At 46.4% G+C, this 24,383-nt stretch overlaps 1 protein-coding gene across 1 annotated transcript in view; it reads left to right on the top strand.

Moving 5' to 3' along the window:
- LOC124803270 (protein dachsous) overlaps positions 1–24,383 on the top strand; it is a 334,804-nt gene that overhangs the window by 177,558 nt on the left and 132,863 nt on the right. Inside the window, exons 11-14 of the mRNA XM_047264453.1 lie at positions 8,501–8,710; positions 18,433–18,662; positions 18,762–18,915; positions 23,572–24,068. Coding sequence (XP_047120409.1) covers positions 8,501–8,710; positions 18,433–18,662; positions 18,762–18,915; positions 23,572–24,068 — 1,091 coding nt within the window. The remainder of the gene's footprint in view (positions 1–8,500; positions 8,711–18,432; positions 18,663–18,761; positions 18,916–23,571; positions 24,069–24,383) is intronic.

Here is a 24,383-nt window from a genome sequence, read left to right on the forward strand (position 1 = left end):
GACAAAAACAGTTCCGAGTGTCAAAACTGTTAAGGCTTTCGTGGCCAGTTATTGACAAACTGCCTGTTGACATCTGTCTCGTATCCTTCGGCCGAAGTTTGTTTGGTTATTTTTCTGACATTTCGCCAGCAAGAGTGGCTGGCATTGTTAAAGCTTCACCCACCGTTACTGATGGTCCACCAGTCTATCTGAAAACAAAGTGACGTGGTGTGGTCGTAACAAGCAGACATTTCACATGAGCGTTACGTATATACACTTCGGTCACACTTCGCGAATTTTCTTTCCATAAGTCTTGCGTCTTCTGCAGTTGTGTCCCTTCCGCAAAAGATGTGGCAAGGTCGTGACTATAGTGAGGATCGCTACATTTAGGCTACTTACCTACTGCTAATGTGTATGGACACTGTAATACTTCTTATTCACCACAGCTATCCTCGTGCGATATTATCACAAGCAATGTTAAAAAATATATCAGCTCAACCACTTGTTTATAGTGTAAAAACACTAAGACTGACGCGTTTCGGAACTCAAGCTTCCATCATCAGAATAATGAAAAGTAAAAGAACCTGTTAAAACTCGCTAAAATGGGACATGCACAAGGAACATTAAAATTGATAATAAAATTAAAACATCGTGGCTACTTCCCTTGTTGCAGCCACGATGTTTTAATTTTATTATCAATTTTATTGTTCCCGGTGCATGTCCCATTTTAGCCAGTTTTAACAGGTTCTTTTACTTTTTATTATTCTGATGATGGAAGCTTGACTTCCGAAATGCCTCAATCTTAGTGTTTTTAAACTATAAACAAGTAAATGAGCCGATATATTTTTTAACATTGACATTCACAACCAAGACCTCTCATCCAATATGGATAAAATCAAAATTATCACAAGCACTTTAAAATTATGGTACACAGATGAAATATAATAAAATACACCCTCCCACACCTTTCTACACAAACGTTCACCCTCAGACTGACGCCATCCCTTCGCGTCGTGACCATCTGGAGTCTCTCTCCTCAAAACAGCCAATCAGAGGACAGAAAACGCAACGCTTCCTGATAAGGGCATGCGCTAGACAGCGAATGGCAGACGAGAAAAGATGTTTCTCAGTCGTTTCACGTGATGGAGCACGTACTCAGCACGTAATCGCTACACAGTATGTGTCGCCAAGTTGAGTTCATCCCGTATTGCACAACAGTACAGCTTCCACACACTGCATTGTTTACCTGGAATAACTGTGTCCCAATAAAGCAAACTCATGTTTGACATTGACGGATCTGAGCATAGACTCAATTAGCCAAAAACATTACAAACGGTATGCATCTTAACTCAGAAACTAAGATGAAACATCTACATGTAACATTGCGAAACACTATCAAATGGAGGGATCATCTGCAGTCGGTAGTAGCGGAGGCGAATGGCCAACAGTTTACTGAGAAAGCTCTGCGGAAGTGTAACAGATCTATTGAGTACATCACGTACAAAACGCTTGGGCGACAACAGTTCTTGAAGCTGACAAATTTTCCAATGAGTAAAGATCTCGGCAGAAACAAACAGTAAACGAGAAACATTCAAGGGAAGGTGCGCGTTTACAGTTTCTAGTTCACAGTGTTTCGTTTTAGGGGAAGGATTAATGAGCTCCTGAGAGTGCTGGTGAGCTGCAAGGGTGAGACACGTACAGCTTTCACTGTGGGTTAGTCTTTTTTGACGTATACTGCAGAACAGAAATGTAAGTAGGCTTCGAACAACGTTGCACCAAGAGGCGGTGGAAGTGAAGACGCCATCAGAAAAGACTAAAGATCGGATTCTGGTGGGATTAAGGACTGCGTGGGGTACCTCTGCGATGTTTCCAGATGAAGTGGACTTACGCTTGTTGTATTTTATTGGTCATGTTGAATATTCCTTGTTATTTTCGATGTCTTGTTGATACTGACGCCCTTGTGTATATGGTTTGTATGGGGTTAGTATAGTTGCAGTTACATGAAGCAGATAGAATAGAGCCATATCCATGGTGCCATATATTTATTGAATCTGGTTATGTTCTAATTTTGAGAAATTTGCTCTATTTTAGTAATCATCTCTTTATAGTACGGCAATTAGTTATAGTACAAAAAGCACGACTACATAGCATTCTTTACAAGTTTTCGTTAGTTGGAGACCCTGTTTACTAAAGTCGACTTCTGCCCCAGTGGATCAGTCATAAGCCATCTATTCTGCCATAGGACGCTCGACAACATCAAATAGTTGTAGCTATACAATTAGTAAGTTGCCTTTCGCATAAACGAGTTTAATGCGGTAGCAGACTGTGAATCTTACAGTCTTGTTATTTAGTTGCCTGAACACAAAACAGACCTCTACACTACTACACTACACTGTGTACGTTTGAGGCCTGTGATAAAACAATCGACATTGTTTCGAAGGAGAAGAAGAAAAACACACGCCGAGTAAAGAACACGCGCAATGAAAACATGGAGGGGACCTGAGCTGTACTAGGACACCAGAAAAAAATTGTGAACTAGTTCTTCAAGCTCAGACCAAGTTACATCAAAACGATACAACCAGAAATGGCACTTGGGAATACTAAATATGACGAGGGGAATGTATTGGCACTCATCTTGTCTGATCAGCGGGAAAACGTGAAACGCCCGCTAACTTTATGTCTGCTACGTGTCCTCTGACAGGGCATTGGAAGTAATTATCCGCTTTAATGTAAGGTAATACGTCAACTACTTCTGTTTGCAGTGCAGAAAGTACAGTCTAGTAACTTGTCATAAAGCCAAGAGCGCAGAAATACCTCAGGCAAGTGACATATAGACGTTGCCGAGACTCTGATAATGTAATGACTGGTGCATGTTCAGTATTGTACGTACAACTGTTTTTCACAAACGCTTTCAAACCTAGCTAAGGTAAAAGGAACTGGGTAAAGAAACAAATTGGGGAAAACCATAAAGTGCGTCTTCCCTCGGATAATAACGAAGTCAGTTATGAGCTATTCTGCGGCGTCTCCACACTCAAAATTACCCTTGGATTAAGCAATCAGAGAACAAAGGAGTGAGAAGATTCACATCTCTTCACCAAAATATCGGCATGTTTCGCCATTAGTTATAATACTCCAAGCACAACTTTTTACGCAATTAAGAACAGTACAAAGGATCGCGCAACGCATTGTCTGCGTAGAAACCGAACGGAAGGAGCGTAAAAACAAAAATTAAGGGCGCTGAACGGCGGATGCTTCGCAAATTCCACACGCCATAACTGTCGTAGCGACAACGCGACAGAGATATATACACGCACGGCGGACCACGGGGGAAAAAAAAGAAGGTAAGAAGAACAGGAGGCGGGAAAAGGGCGCGAGTTTAGGTCGGCGAGCGATCTTGCGCCGTGCACCGTTCCGAGAGAAGCGAGAACAAAGACACGCCACGCTCTGCCGCCATAACTATCGGAATCCGCCGCTAATTGAGAGCGGCACTGCCTTGCGTCAGAGATATTTACAGTCATCTGCGTCGCGGACGCTCAAATTGCTGCACTCACTCGCACTTTGCGGGACGTAAACGCGGGAGCCCACATCCCCATCGATATCTGCGTTCTGCACGAAGTAATACCCTCTGGAAAAGTCATGCCACTGCGTAAACACCCTTACTACAGAATCTCACGGGTGAGACGAAGTGAGAAATAACGTTTCTCCTTCTGTCTGTCTCTCTCTCTCTCTCTCTCTCTCTCTCTCTCTCTCTCCCTCTCCCTCTTCTTCCCTCCCTACCTCCAAGTAATCCGGCGTACTATTTTTCGGCATATCGGCCGAGGGTGTTGCAGCGGCTAAGACGATGAACTAATTTGTGAGGTTCTGGGGCTATCTCTTTGTCTGGCCATTCTAAATAAGGGTGTGCGCTGTATCCTAAATTAGTTCTGGTGAATGCCGAGACAATACCGCCGAAAAGACTGTGGTAGATTTCCTTATTTATCCTCGTCGGCGATAAGTAGCGTTCTGTACCCAATGCTTCAACAGAACCGTAAACACCGAACTTGCATTGTCTCGGCACGTCGCAGGGCTCGTCAAACCCGTCACTTCCATAACATACCACTGTCAGCTAGGCAGTGACTCCACGATGTGATACGGGCCTCTTTCTAACAACCACACGGCCACAGTGTAAGCCTCAGATGTGCCTATAAATACCGGTAAACATTCGTCAAATTTGCAGTTGCAAACTCTTGTAAATTTCCCGTGCTTTAGGCATTGCTTCGTTGATCACTTTGGATCACTGACCACCGCATTGAGAAATCTGTATTACTACCACAACACCACCTGCTCTCAACAAAGCCCACGTCTCGTTCACACACAAGTTGCTGCTGACCTGTTCTTCGATTTCGCTATCTCGGAACAGTTCCCGACAAATGTTTTGACAATCAGGCCTTTCAGCCGTTTAATTCCAGAAGCAGATTGGAAGCATTCTTGTTGATCATTTCGGTCTCCCGCTTCTAACCCTCCTCTGGAAAGAGCCGCTTTCTGCGAGGACTTTTATTTTCAGCAGATACTGAAGAATGCTTGCCGTCATGGGCAAGTCACCAGGCCCTGAGCCGGCCTCGTAACCTCTGACCACATCCCACATTAAGAGCTACTTCGACATTAATTCGCCGCCTGCGAATTTCTTGATGTGACCTGTATTACGTATAGATCTACTACCTAATACTGACATTTGAAAATTTGTGCCGTTCCGGGACTCGAACCTGGATTTCCCGTTTATCTCCAACGGTCGCCTTAACCACTTCGGCTATCCGTGCACGTTCCCCAGTCCGACCGAAACTTCTATATGACATTGTCTACGTCTGTATACCGTAAATCGAGTAGATTACCATAGCCGAAGTGGTTCAGGCAACCGCTCGCGATAAGGTGGAAATCCGGGATCTGACAAAGATTTTTGTAGTCACTGTTGGGTAGCAGATTTGTACCTGATACAGCCGATGTCAAGGAAATTAGAGGAAGTGAATTAATTTCGAAGTATTTCGTACAACTGTAGATCGTCAACAGTGTCTGTTCTTTCAGACATGCACTTTAGGAGGATCAAGGAAAGACAAACCAAATAACTCCAGGCTGGACAAAGCCAAAATTCACAGAATGCTGGAAACCACCTCTGGAGTCCCTAACAGCCGCCATGGCTGGAAGTGCTGTGTTACAGCCTGACACCAAAACTGTGAGATATACCATACCAGTCTCTCGTCTATTTATGAAAGATATTTGTGATTATCATGAAGCTCTAGCAACCGTTTTTTTCTAAGTACAGAACTTTTTTACTGAGTCCTCCTTGCCTTTAGCTCGCTGAAGCGTTTACGCACTTGTATCTTTAAAGCAGACAGTCGTGCCTCGGTGTCCCGAGGTATCACTCTCCTAGTCGACTGGTGGGGAAGCAGCGCTCGGTCGCGCTCAGCGCCTCCTCCCCCTCTCCCTGCCCCTGTGCTGCCGTTTGGTAAGGACGCCCTTTCCGGGAGCCAGATGGGGCTGCCGCGCTGATATTTCACCGTGAGCACCTCGGCCTGCCGGCGACAATGGCTCCGCCTGCCCACGTGTAGTGTAGCGTGCCCGCACCGGCCGTTTGCCGCCTATCACGGGATGGAGCTCTCAGCGCCATTGTCGGTCCGCTTCTATACAATTCTAATATGGTTTTTACTGCCAACTGTTTGCGTGCAGCTGCTGTGGCAGGAAGACAAAAACCTCGTATTGTCGGGGCGGTACTTGTGTTTGTTGCCACATTACATGTATCCGCACCTCCACCTCTTGTCTGCCTGCCCTCCGACGGGGAAGACGCGGCATTTCTCTAGCGTTGGAGAAGGCTGATGGTATGTACCATTTTGTGCATACAGATTTCATGAAATCACTTGACACATTCTACTATCGATACTGGCTTGGACGAGCTCGGCTACTCGCCCACTAATTAAATAAAATTGTGCTAGAATGAGAAGTCTATAAAAATTATTTGTGACGAAACACAGTTCACAAATATGGCAATAAGGAAATTACAAATACGAAAGAAAAGCCAACAGCAGTTTCTAACCTTTGCAACACGCTGATCGTCTAACAACGAAATCGGAATAGCAGTCTCAGTGAGACTTTGAGTCGCATCCTGTTTTGGCGTAACCATCGGCCAAGAAACATCCAGACCGTTGCAAAGTCTTTGCATCAAACGACTAGCAACCGTATTGTAGCACACGTCTTGGGGAACAACGCCTGTTAGAGAGAAAACTGCCGTTGACGACTCTCGGCGACGCTAGGCGTCCTTTAGTATTGGCCGAACCTGGGACAACGAGATTTCAACAAACTAGCAGGAAGTACTAACCAGGTATCTACGCCAGTTAGCTGATAGTGATTTTCAATAAAAAAAAAAGTCTGAAGAATGAGTGTCTTCAAGGGGAGAAACATTTTTTTAAGGAGCGAATCAGGAACTTTTATTTACCTGTGCCTATTCCTTTTCATACGGATCACGTGACTGAACTGCTGGCAACACATTCACGCACCTCTTTTCAGAAGTGTAGCAAATACAAAACGATGCGTAGTGTTGCTGGAGAACGCCAGCGAATATTTTTTTCTCTAACAAAAGTTTTTTCCCCCTAGACTTTTGATGGAAACACTTTGAAATCCCGTTTGTATTACCTTTTGACAATAATTACGTCTATGGAAACTAGTATGGCCAATAAACAATATATGTATTGACGGAAAGATGCTTTATAATGAAAAATAATGTACTGACTGGTTCTCTCAAGCAATGTAACGGCAAATATGAACAAATCATTTTGCTTTTGTAGAACTTAGCACACATTGCTCTCATGCAAGTTTCGCTATGGCTGTGAAGCAGCAAGAGAAGAACCAGGATGGCGAAGATGGAAGTACGTTTTCTCGCCTTCAGCCTCTTCCAGCAATGAGGAAAAAACCTGTTGGCTTCAAAATGTGCAGAAGGGAGAATTAATAGCGAAATGCGTCTTGTGTAACAGTCTCTAAAACTGCAGTTCACTTAAGAGAAAAACGAAGCAATAAGGGGCCCCAAAGAAACATTTTTACGTAAAACACACAGCTAGAATAACAAGTTCAATTAAGTTCTTGAAATAGGTGATGCAGTAGCGATGAGTAATTTAATTCAAGTTTTGCGATGGTAAAAGATAGTTATAGCTGTGGTAGCATATCATATCGTAATCATTACAACCGAAATTTTCAGAAGGGGTTCCAATTTAATTATTTTTTCGTTATTTGCTAAGCACACCTTAAGATTTTGTTTGCGAACAAGCACTACAGTTATTTTTGTGAGTTATTTTATGACTAGAGCACAGGTGAAAGCTGCTTCCGCTTGCAGTAGAGTACTGGTGGAAACTACGAGGTGTATATTTTTCTTAACTGGAATGTCCAGGACCTCTTCTTGCTGGATTCGTAACAGCCTTGACATCTGTAAGTGTTTCACTTGCACACTCACAGTAGTATTGAAACGTCCCCTTAGAAAAATTAATGAATTACTGTGCTGATAAACCTCTTACATTATTTGATTTTCAAACAGCTGAGCAGAACTGAACGTACTCTCACATTTCGCTCTTTACCTATTCTGATCAACACTAAACTGACACACAATATTTTTAGCGCAACGCAATCTGACTTTCAACAGTCCCTACAAAAGAATAGCACTGACTAACATTAACCTATACCTTACACAAATCACTTACCTCACAAAAATCTTCGCTACTGCAATACAGCGAGCGCCACTACTGCCAGCTAAATAAAAGATTCAAACTACTGAAAGCACTAACTACTGATAGCAAATGAAAGATTTGGATAGAGAACAAACAAGGTATTTAGCTTAATAGTGTTCAAAAGTCATAATATATATAGCAGTTCATGACATCCAGTCTTACGAATTTACTGTCTCTGATGGACACACGTCCAGATCATCCGCTCTCAAAACTCCGCCATTTCTCTCCCCACATCCACCACTGCTAGCAGCTCACCTCCAACTGCGCAACGCTACGCGCTGTTCACATCCAACTGCCCAACGCTACAATGGCGAACATTCCAACAATGCAAACCAGCCACAGACTGCACACAGCACAGCCAGTGATTTTCATATAGAGCGCTACATGGCGTTACCAGCATAAGAACCTAAACAGCCTGCTTACAGTATGTCTCACGAAGTCCTATGCCATACAGGTGACTTGAAAACTTCCTGCTTTTTAGCTTAGCTGTAGATGATTTTCTGATGTAGCAGATCTCCTCTATGCGGTATTGGCTTCAGGTGGTGCGCAGTGCGTACCTTTTAATTAGCTCGACAAGTTTCGGGGTTAAACCGTGTGAGCTGGTGTCGGCCCTCCCGCCGGAGGTTCGAGTCCTCCCTCGGGCATGTGTGTGTGTGTGTGTGTGTGTGTGTGTGTGTTGTTCTTAGCGTAAGTTAGTGTAAGTAGTGTGTAAGTCTAGGGACCGGCGACCTCAACAGTTTGGTCCCTTAGGAACTTGTGAACGTTTTCGGTGTCGGCAGGTGCCAGAGGACGTGCCGGTGGGGCACGTGGTGGGCACGGTGGCGCCGGCAGACGGGCAGCCTGCGGGTCCGCACGTCACGTACACGCTGAGCCAGGGCCCGGCCGGCGCGCCGGGCCAGGGCGGCTGCTTCGACATGGACCGCGCCACCGGCGCGCTCATCGTCGCCCGGCAGCTCGACCGCGAGACACAGGCCGAGTACCGGCTAGAGGTGAGGCCCTCTCCTCTCTGTACTACCCGTCCTGCAGGCTCAAGCCTACACTTCACTGATACTTCTGCTGATCTCGATCAACACTGAAACTCGCGAGCAGCAATGAGAAAACTATCCCTTCATTATTATGCCCCCTACAACATTACTCAGCGTTCAGTCCACATAAGGAAACACAAAATACCCTTGGTCAAAAACTACCTTGGAATCCCCACCTGTCCAAAAGAAAGGGCAACAGTTGGTCGAAGATGGTGACCAAGCCGCGCCAATCTCATCTGCTCTATCATCACCTTTCTAACTGTCCTTCCATGTTTTAGCACTCCTTTCAAATCGTCGAAGGACCTAAACTCCGCCTCCTTTCTGCTTTTCTCCCATTTGTTGCCTGTTGCAACTCATTAACTTCCCACCTTTTCTCAAACACGTACAACACTTTTCTGTAATCTAGCCCTGCATTGCATGTGAACCTCAGTCCCAGCATCCTGGTGCATCCCCCGACCTCGAAAACCCTCGCTCGCTGCCTCCTTTCCGCTAGCTTATTCCACCTTTTAAGAACCTTCAACATCGCAGCGCGTCAGCAATCGTTGGTTAATTTCTTAAAAAACTAAAAACTCGCCTCGATTGCGAAAAAAGCACTTAGTGATAACCTAGGTTTCGGCGTAGATAACTACACCTTCTTCAGAACAACAATAAAATCGACAAGTGCCTGAGAAGACCTTTGTCAAGGATTAAAAGAACACCATCAAGTTAAGTAGTGGTTTTGACTTTGTACATATGTACTGTTTGTGTTCCACTTTTTTTCGTTTATAAATGTATAGCTTTGGTGTTCTTTTAATCATTGACAAATGTCTTCTTAGGCACTTGTGGATTTTATTGTTGTTCTGAAGAAGGTGTAGTTATCCACGCCGAAACCTAGGTTAACACTAGGTGCTTTTTTCGCATTCGAGGCGGATTTTTAGTTTTTTAAGTTATTCTACCTTCCTTTCATCTCTAAATTCTGTACCTCTGTTTCCAGAGCAATTGTAACTACCTGTCTCTATGGCACCATGTGTCCCACCTGTCGCACCCCAGATGAACGCTGCAACCCAATCTCCTCCCGTGTAACTGAATTCCTTCCTATCCTCTAGTTTCTTCATCCCGACTACCATCTCCTGGCCCAGTGTACCTGATACATCGTCTTCCATATTACATTCTTTCCACGATCATCCACATCCAAGTACCTTACCTACTGTTACCAGAAGCCATTACCGCTATCATCTTCACAAAGCACAAAAATTTGCATCATCGTCGAGGTGTGATGTGAGTTCACTTTTTACATTGAAGTATTTTGGTAAGGCTGAAGAGTGCATATCTGGCCGCCACCAGCCCGCCATCTACGAGGGGAATGTGGATAACAGATAAATAGTAGTGATGCATGCAGCGCACGGTAAAAGCACTTCGTCTTCAGGCCACAAGTGGCCCATCGGGACCGTCCGACCGCCGTGTCATCCTCACTAAGGACGCGGATACGAGGGGCGTGCGGTCAGCACACCCCTCTCCCGGTCCTTACGATGGTATTATTTGAGAGTGCACGGTAAAGATGGTTATAAAATGGGAAGTAGCGTGTAAATTTATAAAACCAATTGAAAACTGCGAAGGCTACGTAATAGGTAAGCTTGATAATTTTTTAATATCCTTAAGAAATGTGTGAGAACTGATTACTTAAACAAATGCTGCATTGTAATGAATATGTCATGGCAAATGTACGTTTATACCTTACTAGGATGTGGACCCTGTGTCATTGATATCATATCAAGCCAATACCTATCACTGACTTCATTACCATTGCTTCCATTAAGTTCAGTGTCTTTTATTTAACTGACGGAAACAGTACAGAGTTTATTTTATTTTATTTTTTTTTAAAATGCCACTGCAGTTGGGGTTACAGACGTCAAGGAAAGATAAGGCAATAAATGTTATTCAGCAATTGTAAATAGCTCAAAGAATCTGTTAGGAAGCAACTACTAAATTTGGAAGGATACGCACGAAAAGCAAGAAACAAATGACAGTGTAAGAGGTTGAAAGAACTCGGGATAAGAAAAGAAAGAATCCGAAATAAAGTCGGAATGTTACTGTCGTTGTTAATACGGATTTTGTGTACAGCGTGATTTTCGTAAATGGGGACAAACTTCAGGAAAGATCTCTGAGAAGATAAGGACAAAGCTCATAAGAATGGGGATGCATTCCAAGGGAGATACGCCCAGTTGAAGATGGAGATTAAAGGTGCTGAACCCCAGTACGAGCACGACGCAAGTGACCCACCAGCACAGAGTAAGGCAGACGCCGGTTTCTCAGTGGTTCGTCGCACGGGTCATGATGGTGCTGGGATTTCTGTCATCCATGCTATTCACAGGTGGGACCACCTTCACTATAGGCGCTGTCGTCAACCTCCACAGCACCCGCTTGTGGGTAGCGCTGGGAATTTCCATGATACGGTGACAGCGAACCATCAGCGCTGGTTCAGACTCAATATGCGGGCACTCCACCCCCTGAGTGTGGAGCTAAAACCTTATTACAGACAGAACATTCCCACCTGCCTTGTGTGTTCTCAAGTGTGCTATAATTCAAATCTACACTGTCATAGGTCTTTTATCTCCATTTTCAAGTTTGTGTACCTCCCTTAGAACACATTTCCGGCCATATACCCATATTACCTTCTCTGCTCATCACCATGTCTTGGGTCGTTTCCTCAGGTATGCTCCCATTTAACAGTGTCAGCCTTATGGTTTGACGTAATAACAAAAACTAAATCTAATAATAATATTAACTCTCATGCCAATAAAGATAAAGTAGAATGGGCAAAGAGTAACTGTATGCTAGGACAGCAGCGAAAATGGGGAAAATACTCGATGCAGGCGAGACAGGAGGACTCAGAATTCTGAGTGAAGAGGGAAGAAAGAAAATTGTTTCATTTGTATAACGTTTTTAATTCGCCTTTTGAAATATAGAAATATTTAAAGAAATCGTTTAATGCTTGTACAGTTTTCTCTCGGTTGCAGTTACTGCAACATATTTTCCTGTAGTACCTTTGTTAATTAACTGTGGAATCGTTAGTTTAAAAAAAAGTTGAAGTTCTTACCTAATTTAATCTGGTGCACCACCTTAAAAAATGAGAGGGCTTTTATTTCGAGTCCGATCGATCGCGAAATTAAGACCACAGTGAAAATCCGATGAAGCTTTGCGTAGATGTGTGGCGCAGTGCCTCTAAAAATGGTTCAAATGGCTCTGAGCACTATGCGACTTAACTTCTGAGGTCATCAATCGCCTAGAACTTAGAACTAATTAAACCTAACTAACCTAAGGACATCACACACATCCATGCCCGAGGCAGGATTCGAACCTGCGACCGTAGCGGTCACGCGGTTCCAGACTGAAGCGGTTCCAGACTGAAGCGCCTTTAACCGCACGGCCACACCGGCCGGCGCAGTGCCTCTAGTATGCCCGTCGATCGCGCAGTGAGCACGTAAAGATGCGTAGATCAACAGCGTCTGTCGCCAAGTGAGTAGCGCGTGCTGTCATTCGATTTCTTTATGCTGAGAGTTTCCGTCTGATTTGATGCAGCCCACGTAACGTAACCTGTCACGCATGGCAGCAAAGTGCGGCAGCGGCGCAGGAACTTTGAAGCAGAGCGTACAGGCGTTTGTGATGCAGGCCGTCAGGGAAGGTAGCGGGTGTCAGCCGACGATCGTGATCAGAGAGTGTTGGATCAGGCGATTCGAAAAATTCGTCTACGAAGGGTAATTCTGAACAGTCGAAGTGCAGCTCAACAAAGACGCTTCTGCAGCGTTTTCGATGGGAAGTGTTTGATCACCCACCATACAGCCCGAATCTGGCTCCCTCTGATTTTCATCTCTTTGCTCACACGAATTGCTGGCTATGAGGTCAGCAATTAGGCAGGATCAATGAACTGCAGACTAGAGTAGAGAATTGGCGGAAAGCACAGGCGGCTACCTTCTGTGACAAAGGTGTGGCGAAGTTGGTACCACGCCACGATAAATATCTAAATCGGAGCAGCGGCTGTATAGAGAAACAGGTGGAAGCTGTAACTAAATGTTCCAAATAAAACACTTTGGATTATCACTGTAGTTTCCATTTTCCGACCGATCAAACCTTGAAAGAAAATGGCCCTTGTACTTTCTCTTTAATTAACACTTTGTACTTCTTGCCTGTTGAATCTGTTTGTATTTCTGCTTTCTTTTAAGCTAAAGTTTATTCATCTCAGATCACTTGAAATTATAAGTTATTTAGGGCTGCCATCTTTTACAAGCAGTTCTCAGGCTTAATTCCAATTAGTCCTTGTCAGGTTCATTCCCTGCTTGCCTTCGCCAAGAAGAATGTATCCTCGACAAATTCTACTAGCGTTTGATTTTCGTCATTTCTAGTTTCACACTTAGAATTCCTCCCTCCAAGATCGTTCATGATTAAAGTACCTCCATTTACGTCTTCTAGTTTGAGATTCTGGCATTTATCAGCTCCTGTAGCTCCTCGTAGAGATCTGTCTTCTCATCAGAATGTCACCACGTTGGCGTACAGATCTGGACTGTATTCTGTAGAATATCTTTTTATTTTTTTACTTTTTAAAGAAGTCTGGCTACTCTGTTTGAGATTCCTTCAATATCTGTAATATTGTTTGCAATGACCCATTAAAAATACATTTTATCGACCACTTCTTCTAACTCCGTTTTATCCACCTTATGTTACTTAACTTTTCTTCCAATTCCACTAACCTGTGTTCGGGTTCTACAGTTCCACCGTTTATTGCGACTCGATAAAAACGAGTAAAGACAGTTGAGTTTGTAAGTTCCATGTTATTACTTTTGTTCGAATTCTGACAGACTGCCTCTTTTATCGTAAGTGCCTACCACTTCTCCAACTTTGTAAACTTCTGCGATTCATGCATAGCGTATATGTTGACATGCATAAGGAGACAGTGGTATCTTCTTCATTAATCTTCAGCGGCGTAAAGCATGTTATCGCTCTTCATCGTCTCAGCTTCCCTTGTACTATAATCAAGTCCGCAGAAGGCGACTGATGGTCTCTTTTTGCATTCCTGTGGTTTTGTGACAACATGCAAAGCAACACACACTCCTGCACGGAATTCCAGCTTGAGTCTACCTGGAAAATTATCGCTTCCTGTGACAGATTTCCTTTGGCCTGTCATTCGTGCCACGGCGGCTTCATATGCGAGGCGTTGTCCATGTACTGCTTGCGATTCAGCACGGCGCAAGGTTGCATTCCTCGGAGTCATTGTCTTCAAGGACTAACGCAGTATTCGTGGTGAAAGTTCTCAATCGAAAGATCTTTTTTTTCTTTCTTAGTTTACTGGCGAACTAACGAGGGTCTCTGCAACTGCTCCCAGTGGTACTTTTCCTTCGCCATGAATGAATGTTTTATCCGAAGAATAGCTTATCTGTTGATCACTGTGGCAAGTACGTGTAGTAGAATGTGTGTTTTGTTTATGTTGTCGAAGAGAGAGGGCGGTTATAATGCCGACACTTAGCCAACAGCAATGTTACAGCACAGAGAGCTGCCACCGAACTTAATTTCCCCTCCCGACGGAACGACCCGCAACCATTCGACTTATGAGGCACTGCAGACAGGTCTAGATACTGGTATAGAAGCTAGCGACCAGAAACTCTACCTCATTAGCTCTCCTATCTTTATGAGTCAAATCTCCATGCTGAAAATCCTTACACCGCAAGAATCCGAAGCTGGTCTGTCCATTCTTGGATTCTGTTTTATTTATAGAGTCAGAAGAAACAACCTTTAACACAAATACACTTATTTTAACTAAGGAAAAAGTAAATACTACAGATCTGAAACAAATGCAGACCAGAACTTGGCAACCACAAGTACTCGGGCATCAGCATTTGTTCAGTCCTGCATGGTACACGTGACTGAGCTGAAGTCTGCTCGACCCCATATTCACAAATCACAGATTCCACATCGAGACCCATCTCTGGAGACTTGTGGGTTTTTTTTTTCTTGTAACACATAACGAATTCGGTTGAGTGGCTCCCAGGTAGTCAATTTTTCTGCGTGGTCATGAGCGTCCTTCCATATTTCCACATAGTATGTCCCACATCATCACTTCAGAGTCTTATTTACTGTGGTGGTGCTGTGAGAGTCTCATTTATCGTTAACGAAACACTTTTCGACTCCAGGTATGAATGTCTTTGTCGGTAACTATAAACGTCAGCTGCCAAGTAGTACCGATCTACTGTTGATCTTAAAAAGCTCTGGAACTACACCCATCCTCTAAGAAGAAATGTGTGTGTGTGGGGGGTGGGGGGGGGGGGGAAGGGGGAGGGGGCAGTGTACGTACGTGTGTATGTGTGTGTGTGTGTGTGTGTGTGTGTGTGTGTGTGTGTGTAAACGAGTCATTCGGCTATTTTATATTAATAGGGCGCTGTTGCAGATAAATAAACAAAAGAAAAAGAAATGAGTGGCGGAAAGGAAAACGATGGCTTGGTTAAAAGCACAGTCGAGAATGGCATAGTAATGGGAGAAGTGAAAGAATTCTTCCTGTCTAGAAAGTAATGTTACGCAGGACGGCGGGGTGAGATCATTGAAATAACTCGATAACTTCGGAGTGGGTCAAAAAAAGTTATAATTTCAATTTGTTTGTCTCGGAGGGGGACAGTCAGTGATACCGCATTCAACCGCACACCCCACCCCGTGCATGGGTGGCGGGGGGCAACTTCAAAATCTTCAGTGCTGACCCCTGTTTTTTTTTATCTCAGATTACGACCGTAATTTACGACATGCTACTCAACGGCCTTTGAATATCGAATGGCACGTGGAACCCCACCTCCACGCTGCAGGGGTAGGACAGGACAGTATTTCATAACTTCTAATTGGAATCCGCATTCGCAACGTTGTACTCCTCCGACGTATCTAACGAGAGGATTACTCGACGCGCCGCTGTGGACGTGGCTCGAGTCAACGCTGCTCTACTTTTCTAACTACAGCAAGTGTTCAAACGTAGTAACGCCGACTTCAATACACTCAGTGATCTGCTTTTGAAATGACCGTTCACAGGACAGAAGCATCTATGCGGGAATGCCAGTACAGGCGTTTTTGATGCGGACGCCCATGTTCTCACGGCCTATTGGCACTTACTGTTATACCTTATCTTTTAGATATCCCCACAGAAAGAATTTCGGCGTCGTCAAATCTGGCGACCTAGCGGGCCAAATAATAGGGCCACCTCTGCCGACCCACCGGCTAGTGTAAACACAGTCTAATACTTCCCGTGCTTCATTTGCGTAATGCGCTGGGCAACCGTCATATTGAAACCACATACTTCTCGAACGTCCAGGGGAACATCCAGCAGTAGCACCGGTAGTTCCTGTTCCAAAAACGTTCGATCTGTTCAGCGTGCAGTCGGTAAAATACGGGCCAATGCGTTTGTTCCCCATGATGTCACACCATACTTTAACCGTCCAAGGACGTTGATGATCAACCTGCCGTAACCAGTGGGGACTACACTCCAGTAATGCATGTTATGCTAGTTAATGCTACCATGGTTTGTGAATGTAGATTCATTGGGAAATAGTATCTCGGCAAAGAACGTGGAGGTCGTTTGCATTTGTTGACGCCCCAATTCACAAAACACTACTGAGTTATGGATATCGGCGCCGAGAAGTTGATGCAGCGACCCTTCGTATGAACGGTACTTACGACAATGCAGTATTGTGAGGATACTACTTACGGACATACGGGAGTCGCGCTGTAATTGCAGTGCGCTCATCCGTGGGTTGTGGTGCACTGACGGTACTAAAGCTATTTCATTACCTTCTTCTGTAACACGTTTGTTTCCTGCCGGATAGTAAGCTGTCACCGGACATAAAGGCGTTCACAACCTTCTAAAAGAACGAAAGAGAGCGAGCTTTGCTGGAAAGTGCTCGGCATACAAGGCAACAGAAGCCTTAACATTTCTCTTACTTTCACCGTAAATCAGCATCATTTCACTCACTTTTGATATTCATGGTTCACGTACAGGTCTGTTATCCAAATGACAGGTAGATTTGCAGGTAGTAAACACTGCGGAAGTATTGTAATGTTTAGAGCCGCTGTGTGTTCTAGATCTGCACGATACGTAAGCTCCGATCGCAGTGTACTGCCTGTTACGATACGTCGTAGTTCGCTACAAGGCCACGGTGGCGCGTTGAGTAATCCCCTGTTCGATATGCCGGAAGAATACGATGTTGCAAATAGAGTTCTCAATTACAGATTATGAAATACTGGCCTGTACTATCCTCGCAGCATGGAGGTGGGGGCGCACATGCCAGTGGATATTCAAGGGCCACTGAGTAGCATGTTGTAAATTACGATCGTGTACCTATTTCTATTACTCCGATTACAGCACCATCTGTCGCGAAATGAAGAAATCGCTTGAGCCAAAACGTATGTAGATTTTTCTGTAAAATCGTAATCAGCGATAAAAAGCGGGGGCTGTCGCTATAGAGTTCAAACTTCTCCTACCGCCACCCACGCACGTGGTGGGGTGACGGGTCGAGTATGGTATCGTTGGATGTCCCCTTCCGAGACAAACAAATTGGAATTATAACTTTGTTTGATCCGATGTGTAGTTTTCGAGCTATTTTCATGTCTTGAGTTGAAATGAATATGTATCAGAGTAAGCTTGAACAAGAGAGAATGGTTTCATGAATAAAAGATCTGACACTGATATGAAAGAGGAAGAATAGGAACAGATTCCTGAAAGTGTACATCAGGAGCAGAGCACTACATGGAAGTGAATCATAGACCGTTAGAAATTCTGAGCAGAGTCCGCCCCCGGTAGCTGAGTGGTCAGCGCGACAGACTGTCAATCCTAAGGGCCCGGGTTCGATTCCCGACTGGGTCGGAGATTTTCTCCGCTCAGGGGCTGGGTGTTGTGTTGTCCTAATCCTGATCATTTCATCCCCATCGACGCGCAAGTCGCCGATTTGGCGTCCAATCGAAAGACTTGCACCAGGCGAGCGGTCTACCCGACGGGAGGCCCTCGTCACACGCCATCATCATCATCTGAGCAGAAACTGGACTCATTGAAATGTATTTTCCAAGTATGTTAAACATTAAGTATATAGGCAAATTACGAAATGATGAAGCAATAGAAAGAATAGTTGTGGGGAGAGATCTATGGAAGTTCCTTACCAAATGGAGGGACAGGTCAATGAAGAAGGAGCAGTAAAGGGTGAGAACTGTAAGGGCAGACAGATTAGAATATATAAAAAATGTTATACCGGTTATTTGGTTACATAGGGATGATAATATTAGCACAAGATCGGATACTATGAAATCTCTTGAAATGATGGTGACTTATAAAGATAAAAGCTCGCCGGTTTCTCGTAAGATGCTGGCCAGGTCAAAAGATGGCGACATTAGTCGATGATATTTGAGAGAGTAGCCGGCTGTTGCACACTGCCTCTTACGATATTTCACTCGGGCACCTGCGAGGCATACTCAGGCGATTCATCTGACATCGGCTGCCCACATAGCCGACGTTAGGTTTCGATGACAGTCTCCGATTGCTCACCTGAAGATGTCTCGCGTCTGCCCAGATGAAGTATCACGCGTAAGTGACGATCGGCTGCACTGCCAAAATATCGTCAGCTATCGAGGAAGTTTGTAGACCGAAGAGAGGCGAGAGTGTGGAGCTGACTCGCGCTGTGCCGCTGCGGCAGGTGCGCGCGCTGGACACGTCGTCGAGCAACAACCCGCAGAGCTCGGCGGTGTCGGTGCGCGTCGAGGTGGTGGACGTGAACGACAACGCGCCGCGCTGGCCGCACGACCCCGTCACCGTGCTGCTGTCCGAGGACGTGCCCGCCGGCTCGGCCGTCTGGAACCTGAGCGCCAGCGACGCCGACGCCGGCGCCAACGGCGAGCTGCGCTACTCGCTGGTGCGACAGCTGCCGCCGCCCGAGGAGGTGGCGGCGGCGCTCGCCGCGTCGCGGGGCGCGCCGGGGGCGGCGCTCGGCACCGCCGCCGCCGCCGCCGCCCCCGCGCACGCGCACGACGCCGCCGCCGCGCCCTCCTTCACCGTGGACGCTCTGACGGGCACGCTGACGCTGGAGCAGCCGCTGGACTACGAGGCGCTGCGCGAGTACACGCTCGTCATCCGCGCCACAGACCAGGCCGCCAACCGCTCCGAGCGCCTCGCCGCCACGGTACGTATCCCGCAACACAGTGGCGCGCGCAGTTGTCTCCGTGTGCTGTGCTGTAGTGCTGTGCGTGCTTTGGGCCATTATCAGAGTGCGCTCTCTCTCTCTCTCTCTCTCTCTCTCTCTCTCTCTCTCTCTCTGTCTACGGCTCTACGCCACTCTCTGCCCTTGTAAGTGACAACGCTGCAACGCTGGGGGTGGGAGGTGGGGGGGGGATACCACATTACTATTTCTGTTGCTGACTGTCGGTAGATACATATATTTCAAAAATACCTTTATAAACTTTGCAATCAGGTTCTTTACACAAAAACAAGAAAAACAAATCATATAAATATATGAAACTTCCTGGCAGATTAAAACTGTGTGCCGGGCGGAGCTTGAACTCGGAACCTTTGCCTGTGTGTGTGTGTGCTGTGAGGATGGGGCGTGAGTCTTCCTTGGGTAGCTCAGTTGGTAGAGCACTTGACCACGATAGGCAAAGGTCCCGAGTTCGAGTCTCGGTCCGGCACACAGTTTTAATCTGCCAGGAAGTTTCATATCAGCGCACACCTCGCTGCAGAGTGAAAATCTCAATCTGGAATCATATAAATATATATCCGAAGGTCCTTATTTTAGAATTATTAATGGAACTTTACATTGTAAGTGAATGGACGTCATCAACACACAAACCTATAATAAACGCTCGACATATTCTCCCCCTCTTGCTTCTAATCATGCATGCACTTGTCGAATCATGGACTGTCACACCCTTCAAATACTCCCTGATGGTGTCACAGGCTTCGATCACGCAATGATGAAGAGTTTCTGTATCCAGGTGCTCCCAGAGACAATAATACGAAGGACTGTGGTCGGTGCCGGCCATGAAATTGGTCCTCATCTACCTATCGCCTCGAACACTGAGACTGAAATACACTGGAACTCGATCATGCATAAACCATAGGTTTCTTCTTACTTTTACGGCCACATGTTCTAGTACGTCTTGGGCGATGTTCTGAATAAGGTCCCTGCAGGCAGCAACTGTAAGACGTCCTGGGAGAACGTATGACCCTGCCAGAAAATCACTTACAATTCTAGTCCGCACATTAATTTTAAACTGATGCTGATGTCTATCTTGTACTGTAGCTTGAGGACTGCAATCACGCCAAATGTGTTGGTTGTGGAAATTTATTGTTCCGCCTCTTCAAAACATTGACTCGTCTGTAAACAGAACTGAAGAGACATCAATGGATTGGCAGGTTAGCAATAGTTCTCCCTTGTTGGGTGATTGGCAGGTGTAACACCCCGCACAGAATGAAGATGATACGGATACATGGGCGAAGTATCCTCCAAGATCTGTCACAGACTAGGGCCACTTGTCTTGTACTGATACCTGGCTCTTCTTCGACACCCCTTAGAACTCGCTCTTGCAGGTCAGGGGTACAAGCAGCACGTGGTCTCCCTGGGTCTGCAGTCTGTGGTGCTGTGGATCCTGTCTCGGCAATGTGACGATACATAGCATCGAAGGTTCGATGACTCGGCTGTCTTTGGTCTGGTAACGTCATCTGATACAGCCGTGCAGCCTCGTGTCCATTTCCATACGCATGTCCGCCTGTTCATGAAATGCATATCCTGTCGTGTCTGAACAGAGGGCTTCCAGTTAACACGCTACGTCTAGTACATATACACAACCCCGCCCGGTTAGCTGTGCGGTCTAACGCACTGCTTTCCGGACAGGAAGGCGTGCCGGTCCCTGACACGAATCCTCCCGGCGGATTAGTGTCGAGGTCCGACGTGTCGGCCAGCCTGTGGATGGTTTTTAAGCCGGTTTTCCATCTGCCTCAGCGAATGCGGGCTGGTTCCCCTTATTGCGCCTCAGTCACACTATGTCGGCGATTGCTGCGCAAACACTTTCTCGACGTACGCGTACACCATCATTACTCTACCACGCAAACAAAGGGGTTACACTCGTCTGGTGTGAGACGTTCCTCGAGAGTTGGGAGGGGAGGGGGGGGGGGTGTCCAGTGAGGGCCGAACCGCTCAATAACGCTGGGTTCGGTGTGGGGCGGCAGTGGGGTGAATGGAATGCTGTAACCTGTTCTGAGGTTGTGAACCACTGTGGGCTACGGCAGGGACGAAGCCTCTCCGTCGTTTCTAGGTCGCCAGTTCCATACAATACGTATACACAATGGATTCGTTGAAGACAGACGAATGACGAGTGTGTAAACAACTCTCCCAGGTAACACAAAGCCATCTAGGAGAGAACGAAGCAAACGTGTGCATACATAAGCTAAGTTGTTGGGCTGAACTTGGAAAGCCATTGAACATCAACTTTCATTAACTAATTTTTTTTGTTTTCGTATAAGGAACCTGTCCTCAAAGTTCATAAAAGTATTTTTGAAGCACCTGTATATCCAGGATGATATTTAACTCTCTGCAGCGGAGTGCGCGCCAATATGCAACTTCCTGGTAGATTAAAACTGTGTGCTGGACCGAGACTCGAACTCAGGACCTTTGCCTTGCTGGGATGGTTATTTGAAAAGGGACGACCGATTTCCTTAGCCATCCTTTCATAATCCGAGGTTGTACTCTGTCTGTAATGACCGCGCAGTAGACTGGACGTTAAAGTCTAATGTTCTTCCCTCTTCCTTCCTTAGGCGTAGGGCAAATGTCGGAACTAGGAACTCCCTCCGAAACATTCACATCTGGGCCCCCTCTGCCCACACTACCAGATCGTCTGACATTTGCCTGAAAAGTGCTAGTGCTTGCCAAGGAGACGTGGGAAACGCTTATTTGTTTTTTTTTCTGTTACTGGTTCTTGAAGTTTTTAATTCAAATAACAATGCACCAATGCAGACCGATGGTATTCTTAAAAATTACCGATAAAATGGACTTCGAAGTTTTCCCAGAGTCTTTAATTCCCCCTGCAAGGCCAGTTTTTTGTTGGGCCCTGTGGGTCTGCGGTAGAATGCTTACCTGCCATGGGCAGCCTGGGTTCGATTCCGGGCCAACGCGAATTTTAAAACAAAACTCCAGTTCTACGAGCATTTCCCTGAAGTGTAAAATATATAAAGAAGAAAAAATATGATTTTTTAAAATTTAAACAGTCTTTTGTAAAAGATTGGTAAATAAATATTTATAGTTGCAGCGAAAGCGGGATGTTTGTGTGCAGTATGTCATTAGAAATGATACGACGTGAAATTTTCATAAAAAATGACAGATATATGATAATTAGCATAATTTTATGCATTATGGAGGAGGTTACAAAGCAAGCCTGACAATGACAAAGTTCGGGGTGTTGTAGAGGCTGTCTTGAGGGACGGATTGAGAATACGAACCTGTTTCTGGAAAAGTCGTCAACGACGCCACAACGTGTTCAAGTTACAGCCACCGGCGTCTGCCGCAATGCCACCCCTTCGGCAGCAAACGTGACTTTGTACGGTGACGGACCGTAGGCGGGACGACTCGCAGTGTTGTTTGTCATTTGGTGATTGCTGGTGCCTGCCACGATCGCCAGTGGGGAAGGTGGATCCAGCTGCTGCGTAGGCAGGCGTTGTCCCCTATGCATGCGATGCTTTGTTGCCTCGGCAGATGACGGTTTTGGACACGGGTTTCCGTCTGCATTTCATTTTTCTCTTGGACCCATCTACAATCTCCAATTTTTTTCGGTGTACAGGAGAAAAATAATGTTCAGGTGGAAAAAGGTGTCCGGAACCGTCACGTATGAAGGCAACAGAGCATCGTATTCATAGGAGACGAGACCTATGCTGCAGCTAGCTGCATCTTCTTCTGTATCGAATGTGGCATTCAGTCACGATCAGCGAACAACAAACGACATTGCGAAATATTTCACCTGCGTTTGGTCAGCGTACGAAGTCACGTTTGCTGCCGAAGGGGTGGCCTACTTGCAGGGGCTGAGGCTTATAGCTTCGTCGCCCTGTAGCGTGCCTTCAAGGCACCCTCCACAGGCCCTCGAAGTGCGTCGATATCGTTTTGTAACACCCTGTATATTAATTTAAACGATGTGGATTTCAAACTAAACGCAAAAAATAAAAAAAATGAAAAAATGGAAAGAAAGAAAGAAAAAAATTCCGAAACGAGACTGGGATCAGATATCCAGCGATTACCAGTATCGAGCGCTACCGGCATTACTTTTTTATCAATATTTACTTTATGCTTCACGGAAAAGCTCGTAGAACATGTACCCTTCTTTAAAAATTTGCATTGACCAGGTATCGAACTTGGGCTGATTACACAGGAAGCGAACCTGCTACCACTGAGCTAAAGGATCTATCGAAAATTTGTCCTCGAATTAGGGAATTAAAGACGCCTGGAAAACCGCACAGTCGATTTTGTCGAGAATTTTTGAGAGATGAGTCGAACTGCTTTGGGAAACTGATACTTGAGATCTGGACATCAGATACCACGAGTATAAACAATTACGAAAATCCGATGCCATGTGGTCTTTTCGTAAGTGGTTTATTACTTGAACAGGATAATGAGTCACGTGTAAAAACTACTGTGAGTGGTTCACGAGGTTGGCAAAACATCACAGAGCACAAACCTGGCTTGAGACAGCCACCATACAGTGTTCATTTCTCTTTCAAAATTTGGCCTTTGACTCTCTCTCTCGTCCCCGAAGCAGACGCCCTTCGCGAGGTGAGTATTGTGTGTGCTGGCCGACAGGTGACGGCGCGGGTGGTGGTGCGCGACGCGAACGACAACAGCCCCGAGTTCGTGTCGCCGGCGGCGTCGGCCGCGGTGGCGGTGGCGGTGGCCGAGTCTGCGGCGGCGGGCGCGCTCGTCTGCCACGTGCTGGCCGTGGACCGCGACGCCGGCGACAACGGCCGCGTCTCCTACTCGCTGTCGGCGGGCGGCGGCGCAGGCGACGCGGACGCGGCCGCCGTGTTCGCGCTGGACCGCGAGTCGGGCGCGCTGCGGCTGCGCCGACCGCTCGCCTCGCTGCCCCCGGAGCGGCGCGCGCGCGGCTTCGCGCTCGACGTGACCGCCGCCGACGCCGGGTCGCCGCCGCGCGTCGCCCGCCGCCCGCTGCGCGTCGCCGTCGCCGCCGCGGGCCGCGCGCCGCCGCGCTTCCTGCGCGCCGCCTACGCCGCCAACGTGTCCGAGGACGCCGCCGTCGGCGCCTTCGTGGCCCGCGTCGCCGCGCGCTCCGCCGAGGACGACGCAGGTGTGCGCCGCGCCGCGGTGGATGACGAGCCGTGTGTGTGTGTGTGTGTGTGTGTGTGTGTGTGTGTGTGTGTGTGTGAGTGTGTGTGTGTTGTTGTGTATGTGTGTGTGTGTGTGTGTGTGTGTGTGGTTGTGTCTGGAGTTTGCCGTTTACGGCCGTTCAACGGCTAGTTTATCAGCGTCCTTAAAATATTTAAAGAAAAGAATGTGTAGAAAATGGCTAAGTGTCTTCCCACACAACGAGCACCACAGAATCACTCCATCGTCCTCTTTACACGACAGACTTCCTTGCCTCAGTTGACTATTCGAAA

Source organism: Schistocerca piceifrons, chromosome 6 (assembly GCF_021461385.2).
Source record: "Schistocerca piceifrons isolate TAMUIC-IGC-003096 chromosome 6, iqSchPice1.1, whole genome shotgun sequence".
Classification (NCBI taxonomy): Eukaryota; Metazoa; Arthropoda; class Insecta; order Orthoptera; family Acrididae; genus Schistocerca; species Schistocerca piceifrons.